General features: G+C 40.5%; 1 protein-coding gene across 1 annotated transcript in view; it reads right to left on the reverse strand.

Annotated features, from left to right (window-relative positions):
• Positions 1 to 228: 228 nt before the first annotated feature.
• The window catches only part of LOC114662826 (ras-related protein Rab-11B), a 96564-nt gene continuing 80655 nt past the window's right edge, over positions 229 to 16137 (reverse strand). Inside the window, exon 5 of the mRNA XM_028816511.2 lies at positions 229 to 2793. Coding sequence (XP_028672344.1) covers positions 2648 to 2793 — 146 coding nt within the window. The 3' untranslated portion in view covers positions 229 to 2647. The remainder of the gene's footprint in view (positions 2794 to 16137) is intronic.

Raw genomic sequence — 16137 nt, forward strand, 5'->3', positions numbered from 1 at the left:
GTATATAACCTGACATTCTGTTAGACTTCCTTCGTAATGGCTTCTGAACACTGTCTGCCAGTTGATAGTGTCGAGTCCACTATGACTCCCAAATCCTTCTCAAAATAACTATCAGCGCCTAGAGCACGGGAAAGGCGCTATATAAATAAAATTATTATTATTATTGAATCTACACTTTTATGAAAGCACAATATACTGTTCACTATAAAAGGTGTTATTGAACAGATGTATTGAACAAGTGATTATTTTATTGGAAAAGAAAGTGCTAATGAAATAAAAACTTATCAGAATGCAACAGAAAAAACTGTCCCCAGATTTAAAAAAACAAAACAAAAAACCACACCACAACACAAACCAATTCTTAGGTTTGGCAATGTATTCATCCACCATATGTTACCATGCACAAACTGAGTGAGGCGTATATATATTTACATAGTGGATTGCACTTAACAGAAATACAGGTACACCTGCAGAACAAAAGTGAGAAAGATGGCAGGGAGGAGGTGAGGAAAGTAAAAAAAAAAAAAAAAAATGGTGATGCACTTAAACAATCAAAACAGTAAAAAAAAAAAAAAATGCTTACAAAAATAAGTAAAGCTTTGCTCCTGGGAGCTAACTGTCAAAATTCAATAAATTCAAAGTGTTCTTAAATCGACCGCATGAATGGTAAGTACAACCTGTACTGTTTCAAAGGCAATTCTCAAAGTGGAGACAAGCAGGAAGAAGGAAAGGGAGAAGTTAGTTTCCTAAAAAAATGACAATGAGATTCAGCTGATCCAAGTACGTTTGTTTTCTTCTTTTTTCTAATAAAGCTTCCCAGAAATGCATTAGACCAGGTGCTAACCTTGGGATATCAAGAAACAACTTCATTAACAGGACGTCCTGACTGTCAGATCTCACAGACTTCATTTGGATTTTGAGTGGACCAAGTGCCTACCTGGAAGGTCTACGATTCCAGGACACAAGTGGTCATCTAAGGCCACTAGGTTGCATGTCCTTGGGCTGTACAGCCAAAAACAAGACAGGACAGACAAGAAGGAGGAGGAGGAGCCCGATTTGTTCTCTTCAGGCACCAAAGCAGACAGACCCTCACAGGAAAAAAAAAAAAAAAAAAAAATAATAATCATAAAAAAAAGGAAAGTGTATGCATTTCTGTCAAGAACACTACCAAGAGCCCTACGCAAGCTGCGTTATACACGTTACCGTGACAGGCGTTGCGCGCTAATATCTAAAATAATGGCTAAGGATATACCGTATTATTTTACAAGAAAAAAAAAAAAGAAAAATGAGGAGTCACGTGCAAAGGTGACCAAGGTTAGATGATCCTGTCATACGATTTATATTTTTATACATCATATATATATATATATATATATATATATATATATATATATATATATATATATATATATGTATATATGCTTATGTGTATGTGTGTATGTATGGATATATATATTAACCAGAATGCATTACTTAGGCGGTGCAGTCTTCAGACCTCGACTGGACAAGCATTGCAGGGTGTGAAAATTTTGCCTTATCACTGCATGGGTACATCACACACAGTTTAGTGTTTAACACCCACTTGAACCCCCCCCCCCCCCCCCCAGGCCTCCCTCCTTACATTAAAAAAAGAGGAGGAAAAAAAATCTAGTTTACCATTCAGTGCAACACCATACAAGTTCTGGAAGACTTTGTCTGATATCCAGTCAAGCACAGGTAGGGAAAAGGACATCTACAGAATACAAATAATGGCGAGTGCTATGTGACGCCTTATGTGATGTCTGGTATGGGTTTGGGGGGGGGGGGGGGGTGCTCAGCTTGCAATTCTTCAATCAGTCTAAGCCACTTTTTTAATATATCTTCAAGTTTTAAACTGCCTAGCATATGCACGATTTGGTAGCATTCTATTCCGAATATATTTAAGTAGCAGAGGGGAAAGGTCATTCCATAATAGATTACAAAGAGATGCTGGACCTTAAAAACAAAAAAAATAAAAAATAAAAAAAGTGTGAGCCTCAAGCTAATGCAAAAGATTTTTCTTTTTTGGTAATGATTGCTGATTCCTTCACTGTGGACCTGCTCAGTTTCACACTGCTGCTTTTGCAATCATCAAGCAGCATGCTAACATAGTCAGGATCAATTAGCCATCTTCCTTTTGTTTTATTTATTAGCACATACGACCACATTTCACACAGTGTGCAGACCCAAGGGCTGTCCTGATCTGACTAGCAGCCCTTCAGAATGTTGCTTGGGCTGGGGTAGCTAGCCAGGTTACCTGGCCGTTCCAACAACTGATCTCTCACCAGCATCCTTTTCCAGGTGTGGATCACATGATCAGTGCAGAATTTTTCCAGCCCTGAAGAACTTGTCTCATTGAGAGAGGAAATTGTCAAAAAAAAAAAAATTATAAAATAAAATCAATAATGAGAGGGCAAAAAAAAAAAAAGGCTGGATTGGATAGAAGGAGTAGGATAAATTATAAAGGGAATGTCAGAGTTAGACTTGTAGCTTTGGAAAAAAAAGGAAGGAAGGAAGAGCATAGAAATCACAGGGTATACCGGACAGCAGCACGCACAACACACAAGATCAAAAGCGGAGAGCACTGGGTAGGAAGGATCCTGGAGGAGGGAAGGAAAGGATTTGGAGGTCACAGATTCTGACAGCACTGCAGTTTGTTGGCTCTCTGCCCGTCCGTGGTGGGCGGCACACTGATGTCTACCACATTGTTGCCAGGAGATTCGTCGTGCGCTGACCGATCAGCTATCTGTTTCTGTGATACAATACGATATATTTCTGCAAAGAAGAAGAAATTAAAAAACAAAACAAACATTCAGTGCCTTGGTACATGTTCACAATACAAAGCTAACCTTAAAAGAGAAAGACAGTGCCATATTACAAATTTCCATTAAAATGCCACCTGCATTAACCTGTTTTTGGGTATGAGGTGACCTAGCATATACAGAAGACATGCGAATATTATAAAAACACAAATCCTGAGTAATACTTTTTGGTCTGGATTAGGACAAGGTGTGGAACATTACTGACTATCCTTATTTAAAAAAAAAAAACAAACCTATACTCGCTAAATTCTACAAACTTCAGTGCTTGTAGCTGCAGGATAAGGCAAACTTTAGAATTCAAAAATCTCGTCCATGCTGGAAAAAATACTGCTCAGTTTCAAGGACTTAGACAGAATCTCTGAAACATACAAAATTATTTTACAGTCCCTCCCTTTCAATGATCCAAGAGGACAATGGGAAAAAGATCTCTTAATCAATATACAATAATCCCTCGTTACTTCGTGGTTCACTTTTCGCGGATTCACGACTTCGTGGGTTTCTAAATACAAGTGATTGCCCGCCTATCACTGAAGTTATGTTCCAGACCCATCAGCAACAGGAGAAAATCCACGATATAGAAAGACCATATAAATAAACATTTTTATAGTTTAAGCCTTAAAATACCCATCCCACATGCTTTAAACACATGTAAACTTATAAAACACACTTTGTTAACACATATGATATGTGGATGTCGGGCTAAGGATATGAGTAACATCTCACTATTATAAAACATTTTAACTTCACGCAAGACAAGACAGTGAGACAGGAAAATTGGTGATGTACAGGCTTTTAAATTATTGCCAGGCAGAGCGACAAGCAGCACAAAGTCCACTTCTCCTTAGCGTTCATTCAGCTCCCCACCCCCTTGACAATGTGAAGTGGCAGGAGCGTACTGCGCCTCCGGGGAGGGGGGTTTGAGCGAACGTGCGTTCAGCCCTCACACACCCCCACTCCTCCTCCTCCTCCTTCCGAACGCGCAGAGCGACAAGCAGGCTTTTTGGCAGAAGCAGCACAAAGTCCATTTCTGCTCAGCGTGAGATCAGCTGCCCCCCTTCACAAAGCGAGTGCAGACACATTGACGTCTGATCGCTGCGTGCAGTGTGCAGTGTTGGTCTGCGGTGTTTAAGAATGCAGAAAGTGTTTAAGAGCATAGGAAGTGTTTATAAGAGTGTGGGAAGGGTTTATAAAGCCTTAAAATATGTATAAATAATAAAATAAATATAGGTCGCTACTTCGCGGATTTTCACCTATCGCGGGGGGCTCTGGAACGTAACCCCCGCGGTAGGTGAGGGATTACTGTATCAGAAAGGGAGTGGAAAGTAGCAATGCAGAGACTTCACTCGACCTCTATATGCACAAATCATGCAATTATTCAACTCAAAGTTATATATCGAGCACATCTGTCTCGCCTAAAACTGTCCAAAATGTTTCCAGGGCAAGATTCAACCTGCAAACGCTGCAATCAAGTCCCAGCCTCACTGGGTCACATGTTTTTCGGCCTGCACCAAATTAACATCATTTTGGACTAAAAGTGCCTCTCAGACAGCCTTGGGGTCACAATCCCTCCTAACCCATTAACAGCTGTGTTTGGTGTTCTTCCAGATGGGTTTAAAGTGGAGAAGGACAAACAAACTGATTGCATTCACTAAACTTTTGGCACGCAGACTTATTTGGCTAAACTGGAAGAATCCTAACACGCCTCTTTTAAGTCAGTGGGTAACTGATGTTTTATACTACTAGCCAACCCGCGGCGTAGCATACGCCGCATAATCACGCCGCTTCTTTAATGATTTTTAAGCACAGGGAGAAAAATGAACATTTGCAAAATTCGTAATTTAATTCGTAATTGCAAGCCCTGGTCTCCAGCACAAATGGGGTTCAACGGCCTACCCACGTCTCTAGGCGCCGAGTAGACTCACGTTGATCCATTCAGTGTAGCGCACGTGCAGTACGGGACATCCAAGGGCATCACAGACCTGTTAATGCTCAATCTGATGCATAATTATTTATTGATGGCTAAACACTTCCGGAAAGACACAGTTGTCTAAAAGGGGTGGGTTTGAGGATTGAAGTCCTCGTTACAAAATGTGCAATTGAAGGTGAGAGTGGAATTAGTTTGTAAGTGTTTCTTGAGAGCGCGAGTTGTTTTGAAGCATTGCTGGCAATGTTCAAAATTGCATCATTCGATTAGTGTTGTGTTTTTTTAAATGTGCGTTCAGATATTTCTGCACTCGGAAGCTTTTGGAACAAAAGGTGCATTGGAAGTCCTGTGTGGAATGCGTTTGTTCAGGGGAGTGTGTCTTTAAATGTTTTTCAGGAAGAGGAGAGTGGGCAGGTGACATCACATTAGTGTGGCGAGCAAGTGGGTGTGCACATACCGACAGCGTCAAAAGATGTCACCAGAAGGTAATCACGTGTGCATTTGAGAGGCATGAGAACCTCGTAATGCCCATGATCCAAAAATCCGCTAAAGAGCAGGGATATGGAGAGACGTTGGGCCAGATTGTAAACTCGAGGAGAGGCATGAGGACGTTGTTGGAAGTAAATGGTGATAGTAGCTGGAAGCATTAGGGACATTGCCACAATTTCTGCCTCGCCACCATAGACTCCAGACGTATTCATATAGTCAGCGTATTGTTGAGCAGACTGTATAACAATGCTTCTGTGACTAACAACAACGGACACCACGTCGCCAAAGTTATCCCAATGTTGGCAAACAAAGCCAACAGCCATGTTGCAAAGTTTGAGAGCAACAGTTTCATCAATGACATTTTTCCAGAAAAACTCGACTGATAGAAACAAACAGCTACCTGATGCAGGAATTTGTATAACATTGAAAGAAGTGTTGTTTCCATGAAATACATTTGAAGCGGTAGCCATGGAGGGCAAATGAACAATCAACGTGGCTCACAGTTGGATGTGGACTGTAGCACAGACCAAAGTGAGTGAGTATGTGTTTGGTGAGCTGTTGGGGGTGGGCACATGAGTAAGCTGTGCCTCGAGAGCGAGGGTGGACGTGGGAGGACGTTTCGAGTTGGCGGGCGGTGCTCTGAGGTGCGTTCCCTATCACGTGGGAGGAGGGTTAGAGTTTGTGGGCGGGGCTTCGTTGTTCCTTTCCCATGGTTTTCGATGATGGATGCGGTAATGTGTCATAACCGAAAAGAATAATGAAAAGTTAACGTGGCTCAGAGGTGCATGTGGACTGTAGCACAGACGAAAGCGACTTACGGGGTGGTTAGTGAGTTGTTGTGTGCGGGCACATGAGCAGGCAGTGTGAATGCCTGGAGAGCGAGGGTGGACGCGGGTCGGGGAATAAGGAGTGTTGGTGGGCGGGGAAACGTTTTCTGTGTTCCTGCAGGACCATCTAAGACAACACATGTTTGTCGCGGATGCGAATCGCTGGATGTAGCGTGTAAAACAGTTTGCGATGGTGCACGCGGTCGTGCGTTGTAACCGAAAAGTCAACGTGGCTCAGAGATGCATGTGGACTGTAGCACAGATGAACATGAATTACACCGTGTTTTGTGAGTTGTCACGTCCGAGTTGGTGGGCGTGGCTCTGTGAGTTGTCATCGTATCCAATGGTCTTAGAGTTGGTGGGCGTGGCTCCGTCCTGTGTGCGCCATGGGTGTCTTACTTGCTGGCGGCTTAGTGAATTATATATATATTTTATGGAAAAAATCAAATATTCAGTTAGAGGACGTGTACAGAATTTTTTTAAAACCTGGCAGGATATAATCAATAAAATTTTAGAATAAGCTCTTAAAGCACAGAGGAAGCAATTATCTCCGCATTTCTTTTTCTTCTCCATTCATCTCTACTGGCCTATTAAACTCATCAATTTAGGTATGTTTACAAGCCTTAAGTTTTACCCCGTTGGCCATGCTCTCTCTCTCAGGGGTGGGGGTCGACTTGTTTTTTCAATCCTATTTTTTGTAAAAATTGATTGATTTGTATGGAATGATTATAATAAAATTAAAAAAGAAAAAAACATTCAAAAATGTAACATGGAAGCCATCCAGAAGCAAAGAAGGAAACAATACTGTCCTTATCCTGTCATATGAAAAAGTAAGTGCACGCCATGAAATGTTTTTTTCTCTTTTAACATACGTGGACATCAACATTTGATCTTCATTTAAACAGTATTGGGCATCATGGTGGCACAGTGCCTTGTAACAAGGAAACCAGTTTGGAGTATGCATGTTCTTCCTGAGTTTCTTCTTGGTGCTGCCGTGCCCTCCCTTAGTAAAGGTATGCAGGTTAGGGGAGTTGGCATTGCTAAATTGGCGCATGTGTGTGTGTGTGTGTGTGTGTGTACTTGAGTGCCTTTACAGTGTGATGGACTGGCGCTCTGTCTAGGGATTGTCTCTCCGCCTTGCACCCAATACTTGCTGGGATGGACTCTAACATCCCCGTGTCCCTGCTCAGAATAAGAGGGAAATGAAATGGATGGGTTAAAGAACACCTATAGATAAAGATAGTATAACAAACATATTTCGTAATTCACTGTATAATTTAAATAAACATAAATGTAAATTTTGCATGTGGAAAAAGTCAGTGCACCCCTACCATTTATCACCACTCCAAATATCTGAAATTAGAACTGGGTGTTCCAGATCAGATGTAAATGGTTAGAGCCATCATTAGGGAGGATCTTGTCTGAGCCATTCTTATTTAAACCTCAGATAACTCATTTGGTTTGCTCTTGTGTTATCATCTTGCTGAGATCGAAAGAACTCCGTCATTCAGAAAGAGGGTTATCAAGTGCCACCATGCCCAGATCAGGCTATCCCTAGACTTGCTGAGGTTTCTGCATTGATTACTTAGATTTCAATCCATCTTAAGCTGGGTAGCACAGCTAGTTTAAAAAAAAACACTGGCCTACCATGTGTAACTGGCTGGGCACTTTCCAGCACTGCTACAAGGTTCTCAATGCTATTCTCCCAATTACTTTATGACAAATTAACTTTTATATTATTACACACAAAAATGCCAGGAACTGAGAGCATAGAGACAGAGGTAAGGAGCTCCTCAAGAAGATGATTTTCTGTTAATTAAAATGAAGCTATGCACCTGAATTCCCCCATGGGATTAATACAGTTTATCTAAAGTTTATCTAATCTAATTTAATAAAAAATTAGAATGGAGTGAAAAAGCACATGGTAATACTAAAAATGATAATAATAAATTTTATTTATATTGCACTTTATATTTTACTATTATTAACTACTACTACTCACTGGTCATGGGTTGATCAGTAGCACCAATGGATGAGCAATTAGCTTATCATAACTGCTACAAAGACAACAAATGATTTCTTGGTATGATTTTAATAACTGCAAATCTTGGGAGGGCTCTAGTTGCTTCCTTCATAGTTATCCTTATTTGTTTTTTGATCACACTTAATCTATACATTTGTTACAGCCAAAACATGAAGTTCTGCCAGTTCCCGAATTGGCCGGCCATTTCGCATTTTGGCCGAGAGGTGTGGCCAAAGTCCAATTACTAGAAATGACCAGTGTATATGCTACTTTGGCCGGCAATTTAGTAAAAGTGGCGGGAAATCCCTGGCCAAAATTTGTTGTGCTGATATAAGACTGTCTGGTAGTCGGCACATCTTTCGCTTCTGGTGTGACAGTGGCGTGCACGTGGTAACAAGGAAGGTGCCACTACAAACCATCATGTCTTCCCAATCACTGACTGGCAGCGAAGGCTACACTCAATGCAATTACACAACAAATCGCTGCAAATGTAGAAATAAGAAACTTATGCCAATCGAAAATGTCATAAAAGTTCATCTTGTTGAACCAAGTGATGATGGATATTCATAAAGTAAAGAGATTGTATAAAGTATGAAATTATAGAGACCCACCAAAATCTGCTCATGCCTTTTTTCTTCTGACTTTGGCCGATCGCCCCATGCTATTTCGCAACCTTTCTGGCCAAATCCCGAAATCAAGGAAAGATTGGACATTGGCTGGTCAATTTACAGTGACATTGGCCATAACATACATTATATATATCTATATATATAAAATCCCTATGTGCGTCCAGGTGTCCGTGTGTGGGTGTCTTCTGATGAAGTGCGCATGCGCGGGGCACGGTGCGATGCACGATATTACTGTCAGAGAAAGTTAGAGGCGTTTTACGGAAATACTAACCAGTATTACTGCAAGAGGAAATTAAAGGTACACAATACGTGACACATATTACAGCCACACACAAGCCAGTATTACTGTCAGAGGAGATTAAAGGCATATTACCGATGCGCACGCCTGTATTACCGCCAGAGAAAATTAAAGGTATATTATCGACGTACAAGCCAGCGGACGTACAAGACAGTATCCTTCAATAAGGGTGCGCACAGGCTTCCTTCAATAAGGGCGCGCACAAAAAAGCGAGCCTTAAAAGGGCGACCTCAATTGGGCGCAGCGAATAAAGACGCGCGTAAATAAAGATCTGCACCTTTGTTGCTCTTCACATATTCCAGAGCCATTTGAACTAAATTATCGCCGCGCTCAATTGAGGTTGCCCTTTTGAAGCTCGCCTTTTTGTGCACGCCCTTATTGAATAGAGCCGTACAAGACAGTATTACTGTCACAGAAAATTAGACACACAATACACGGCGGCAGCCCACGAAGAACGGTCAGCTCAGCAAGTAAACATCAACAAAAGAAAGGCTGGAAGAAAGAAAAATACGACCAACAAAAAGAATGAGGTCAAAGTCCCTTGCCATTTAATATAGACTGTTCCTAATAATGTTTATACACTACTGTTCTAGCGCCCGTTATTGTAACGGGCTAAATGACTAGTATTATATAAACGTCAATGTATGTGTGTGTGTGTGTGTGTATGTATGCATGTTCCAGCATCACTTGCGAACGGCTGGAGTGATTTTCATGAACCTTGGTACACATGTTTCTCATTGGTCAACTCAAATTACTGTAGGGTGAAATCAACCCTAATCCACCACCTTCCAGGTAGGGTGGGGGGTGATCTTACGGTCTTGTATGCACGTTATCATCCAGTTGACACTTGGAACAACCACCAGAAGGCGAATGGAGGTGACTGGCAGCATTCTTTATGTTTGAGCAGCAGCGCCCCTGTTGCTTTTGAAATGAAATCGAGTTGGCCGGTTCTGAGCGTAACATACCTACAAGACCGCAAGAAAAGCACATTAGTGAGTCTTCATTGTTTGTTATTTTATTTTTAAAGTTGTCTTATTTTATTTGTATGTGAATTTCCCCTTGGGATTAATAAAGTATCTATCTATCTATCAATTTTTATTATATTTTTCTCAAAAAAAAAAAAAAAAAAAAAAAAAAAAAACAACTTTATTTTCCTCCCAGGCTACGCTAGGTATTTCAGCTGATATAATATTTAAATACAACAAAACACAAGTGTAAAAAAAAATTCAGAAAGATTTGTAAGGAAGTTCTTTTTCACAATGATGACTAAATAAGCCTCGTCTTCAGGAGGAACTCTCCTCACTGAGAATGGTCCTCACCCACAAGCTCTGAAAATCAAAAAACATTCAACTTTTAAGAATTTTTTAACAAAGCAGTTTAACGTTTTTTTTTCCACTTGCTATTATGTTTTTTTTTTTTTTTTGTATTTCTTCAATAACTAATACATGATGATGACACACATTAGCGCAATCAGTTGGAAATCAACCTGATATAGCACGAAAAATGCTGTGATCTGCTGTTCAGGAGAATTATCCTTCATAATTTTAACAGGTCAGCAAAGTCAGCCTACCATCTGCTCTCGCACACAAATATATACGGTGGGAGAAGTAGGTATTGAACTTGTTAACGTTTTTGCGCAGTAAATATATTTCTAATGAGGTTATTCACATGAAATTCTCACCTGACATTGGTATTAACTCAAGAAATCCAAAAATATAAAGAATTCACAACATTAAAGGCCATAAATAAAGGTAATCTATAATAATAAAAGGCAAAGCCCTCACTGACTGACTGACTGACTCACTCATCACTAATTCTCCAACTTCCCGTGTAGGTGGAAGGCTGAAATTTGGCAGGCTCATTCCTTACAGCTTACTTACAAAAGTTAGGCAGGTTTCATTTCGAAATTCAAAGCGTAATGGTCATAACTGGAACATATTTTTTGTCCATACACTGTAATGGAGGAGGCGGAGTCACGTATCGCGTCATCACGCCTCCTACGTAATCACGTGAACTAAAAACAAGGAAGAGATTTACAGCACGAGTCACACGCGGGAACGAAGGTAAATGACGTTAATTTTTGACTGTCTTTTAATACTGTGTAAGCATACATATTAACACATGTGCAATTAAACGTGTGCATTTACGGGGTGATTTCTCAGGCTTAAAAGCTCACCTTTTATCAAACGCGGGAACAAAGGTAACTGACGTTGTTCACTGTCTTTTAATACTGTGTAACCATACATATTAACACATGTGCAATTAAACGTGTGCATTTACGGGGTGATTTCTCAGGCTTAAAAGCTCGCCTTTTACTAAAAAGGTAAATGCAAAACTATTTTCAATCGGTTTATTGAAACGCTCCCGTTAAGGATTGCAATAACATATTCGCGAGATAAAAGAACGAAGTAGGGGGAAATGGAGGAAGAGCCGCGAACAGCTAAGAGCAAAAAATTAATTAAACAATTGAGAACGGAGCGAGTTAAGCATACAAGCATGTTCATAAGGGAAACAAAGCACGGTGTAAAACGTAAGTTTCAATTAAGTTTATAGAAACGCTCCCGCTGCGGATTGCAATAACATATTCGCGAGATAAAAGTTTAATGAGAAGACACGAGGTATAAACGAACCACACACCGTGGCGCAACGTTAGGGGCAACAGTTTCAACCATTCTATGATCTGCTTCTCGCAACTGAAAGACGGCACATGGCGGATGTTTGCCGACTTGCTGACCGCAACGTTAGGGGCTTCAACTATGGCGCTGACGCCACATCTCAGTGCCAACACTTTGCAGACTGTACTTAAAAGACACGCCCTACTCACTGCACAGTTAAAAACACCAATCAAACTAACGATGACATCAAGTATTACCCAATCCAAAGTAGGAAAGGAGGCATCTTCATAAAATGCGTGTGGGATGATTTGCATGAGACGCTGCTTTAAAAAAAAAATGATAAAAAAAATACGGGATAAATCCCGTCCAGTATTGATTCAAAACGGGACGCGCAATTTCATTCTCAAACGCGGCACGATTCCGTATTTTAAAGGACGGGTGGCAACCCTACAGTGCCAGGTAACCACCCATACAATCAGATTGTGATTCAGACTAGGAATGCAATGAATGTAATTACCCCGATTTACATACAAGGCGAAAGTCTTGCAACATTCAAAGATGATGGTTTGGGATAAGTACACCATACAACATAAAAGAGCTTATGAAGCCTTGAACCGAAAAAAGCAAGATCTCAGAGATCGTAAAAAAAAAAAATAGGAGGTAATGTCGTTTTACTCGCTGTAGATTTTAGTCAAACATTACCAGTTATTCCACGAGGGAGACCAGCAGATGAACTCAACGCGTGTTTAAAATCCATGCTTCTCCCACGCTCGGTTATATGTCGCGTGTTCTCGGGTAGGTGCACCAAAAAATTTATACATTTAAGCATGTAATGGGCAAACAAAAAATGAGGTATACCCGAAGGCACTGCAGTAGTACTTCATGTAACTTTACTTCTTAAATGTTAATGTTTTACTGTTTAATAATTTATACGCTTCTTATATGTTGTTCAAATTCTTTTATCAAAATACCACTGACAGCGCAATGCACGATAACATGGAGTGAATACACCATACGCATCCGCCCACGGCTGCCCTGCTGTGCGCAGATAGGAGTTGATTCTACAATAAAATAAAATAAAGATTAAAACAGTAAAACAATCATCACCCATAAAGCGTGTGTGTGTGTATATATGTGTATATATATATGTTGATATGTGGATGTGTATATGTATATATATATATATATATATATATATGTAGATATGTATATATATGTGTATATGTATATGTATATATATGTTTATATGTGTGTGTGTGTATTTTATATATATAAAACACAGCAACACTCATAACAATGACAACACAATTACATTGACAATCATGTTACGTTATTTTTAAAATGTTTCCTTTTTTTTTCATAACCTCTTTAACACACTACTTCTCCGCTGCGAAGCGCGGGTATTTTGCTAGTGTGTAATAAAGTGGAATGACACAGGGAAAATTTTTGAACACGCTAAGAAAAAGCAGTACATCAAGGCAAGGAAGCAGCTGAAATCCAAAATTAGTAAGAAAGTAATTCCACCTCCTAATTGTGCAAATTGATATCAGCTGGGTTAGCACATATTTGATGGGCTATAAAAGGGGTTTTGCTACAAAGGCGTCACACAAGAAGCAGCTCATGATGGGTAAAAGCAAAGAGCTCTCCCAAGACCTTACCAACTATGCTGTTGTAAACCACATCAGTGGAACTGGTTACAGACGTATTTTAAAACTTCTGAATCTTCCATTAAACACCATTGGGCCCATTATCTGCAAGTGGAAGGAACACCAGTCCACCATCAACCGGCCACACACAGGAGCTCCTTGTAAGTTTTCTGACCAGGGAGTTGATGGATAGTTAGAAGAGTAGCCCAAGAGCCAAGGATCACTCGGAAAGAGCTCCAGAAAGCCTTGGGAGGCAGCGGATGTAATTGTTACAGGGAAAACAATAGGCAATGCACTCCACCAGCACGGCCTTTATGCACACTCACCCTGCAAGACTCCATTACTGAAGAAAAGGGATGTTGAAGCTCATTTAAAGTTTGCTACAAAACATTTAGACAAGCCTATGAAATACTGGGGGAATAGAGTCTGGTCAGACGAGACCAAAATTGAACTTTCTGCCTGTCACATTCCACATCATGTTTGGGGGAGAAATGGCATTGCAATTCACCCAAAAAACACCATACGCCAACAGTGAAGTTTGAAGGTGGAAGCATCATGTGGGACTGTTTCTCATCTCATAGTATTAGCAGACTTTATGCAATTGAAGGAATGATGAATGGGGCCATGCACAGAGAGATTCTTGAAATGAAATCTGCTGCCATCCACCACATAGATGCGGGTGAGACGTGGGGGGGACCTTCCAGAAGGACAACAATCCAAAACATACAGCAAAGGAAACTTTCAATTGGTTTCAGAGAAAGAAAATCAAGTTATTAGGCCCGGTCAATCACCTGACTTAAATCCAATAGAACATTTGTAGAAGGAACTAAAAGATCAGGGGTTCACAAGACGGCCGCCCGGAATCTTCAATATTTAAAAACAATCACTTTAGAAGAATGGGCCAAAATCCCAGCTGAGCACTGCAGGCGATTGATTTCTTCATACAGGAAGCAACTTGAAGCTGTCATTACAAACAAAGGCTTCTCCACTTACGCAGGCTTTATACTTCACGCGACACAAGCGGTGTACTGTTTATACTTGTGCGCACACTGTATGTAAATATTAAAGATTCCACCAGGTGACAGTGCAAGATATCATCATGGTGAGAAAACGTTCCGCTTCGCTGTGTTGTGAATTGCATGAAACGTTCATTAAATTCCGAGGACACCTTGTCACAATATCTCTGAAAAGGATGTTTAATGATTACATCCATCAGTCCAGGTATGTGCCCATTCCAGCAAGTATCAGGCGCGACATAGAAACAATCCCTGGATGGGGTATTAGCTCATCGTAAGGTGAACACAAGCACACACATACACTGGCGTCATTTTAGAGTCACCAAATCCCCAAACCTTCATGTCTTTGGAAGGAAACCGTAGCACACTGTGCCAGGCAGGGAACACCAGGGATGTGACTCCCTGTGAGGCAGCAGTGCTACCACTCTGCCACCGTGCTGCCTCCACATGTGTAATTATTAACAGTATTCATTATTTACATGAAGTTAACGACTTACTTGTAAAATCTAATATACATACTTTAGATTTATACTTGAAATGCACTAAAGATTCAAAATGTGCAGAGAGCTGGAATATCAGTGTTTTGTGTGGCTTGCCGCTGCTTTCAGTTCAGGTGGAAGCCCCAGAAGCACATAACGATTTAACAACTGGGTCAGTTTTTAAAATGATGTTTACAACGGTCTACTTTAATGATAAAATATTCTACAAGATTAAAGTTGACAATTCGAGATTAAAGCCAAAATTTCTATTTTAATTACAAAATAGACTTTTTCACCGTATCCTTAATTTTTTTTCTATGTGGCTCAAACACGCTGCCGTACATTTTGATGCCGTTGTGAATGTGCCCAAAAAAAAAAAAAAAAAAAAAGACGGCACAGAAGATGGTATGTAAGACTTTTAAAATGTATCATGTCATTACGTGGGGGGAATATTTGACACTTGAATATAAAAGCTCCACAAATGCATTTGTATGTCGGTGTTTTGCTTCACCACATCAAACCATTCATCAAACATCGAAGCAGGCGCATCGATCCTGTAGGATCCGCAAAGCGGCTTTCTGTCACATGTAGATAGTAAACAGAGACTCTGACATTACGTTCCGACGTGATCACACTACACCCCCCCAACTTTTTGTTGGGACTGCAACTCGCGCACGCATCACATTCATTTCTGAGGACATGCTCAGAGGATGCATCAAATGAATGCTGGGAACGCGTGGCAGCCATGATTCGTGCGCGTACACATTCTGAGCGTGAAGTATAAACTGGCCCTAAGTGTTAAATTACTGTTTTCAATACTTTTTCTCTGTGTCATTCCACTTTATTACACATGCCTTTATTTATAGCCTTTAATGTTGTGAATTCTGTATTTGTAGTTTTCTTTAGTTAATACCAACATCATCTGAGAATTTCATGTGAAGAGTCTCATTGGAAATTATATATATATATATATATATACACATACAGTGATCCCTCGCTATATCGCGCTTCGTCTTTCGCGGCTTCACTCCATCGCGGATTTTAAATGTAAGCATATGTGAATATATATCGCGGATTTTTCACTGCTTCGCGGATGTCTGCGGTCTACAGTACGTGTGCTTCCTCAGTTGATTTGCCCATTTGAATTCAAACAAGGGACGCATTTGAATTCAAACAAGGGATGCTATTGGCGGATGGCTGAGAAGCTACCCAATCAGAGCCTTTGGTTAAGTTCCTGTGTGCTGCTGATTGGCTCAGCGACGGAGTGCTGCATTAACCAGGAAGTCTAATCTCACTCATTCAGCATTAACGCACATTACTGCTACTGCTGCAGGAGCCGTATCCAAGCGCC

The sequence above is a fragment of the Erpetoichthys calabaricus genome, chromosome 12 (genome assembly GCF_900747795.2).
Source record: "Erpetoichthys calabaricus chromosome 12, fErpCal1.3, whole genome shotgun sequence".
NCBI classification, from domain to species: Eukaryota; Metazoa; Chordata; class Cladistia; order Polypteriformes; family Polypteridae; genus Erpetoichthys; species Erpetoichthys calabaricus.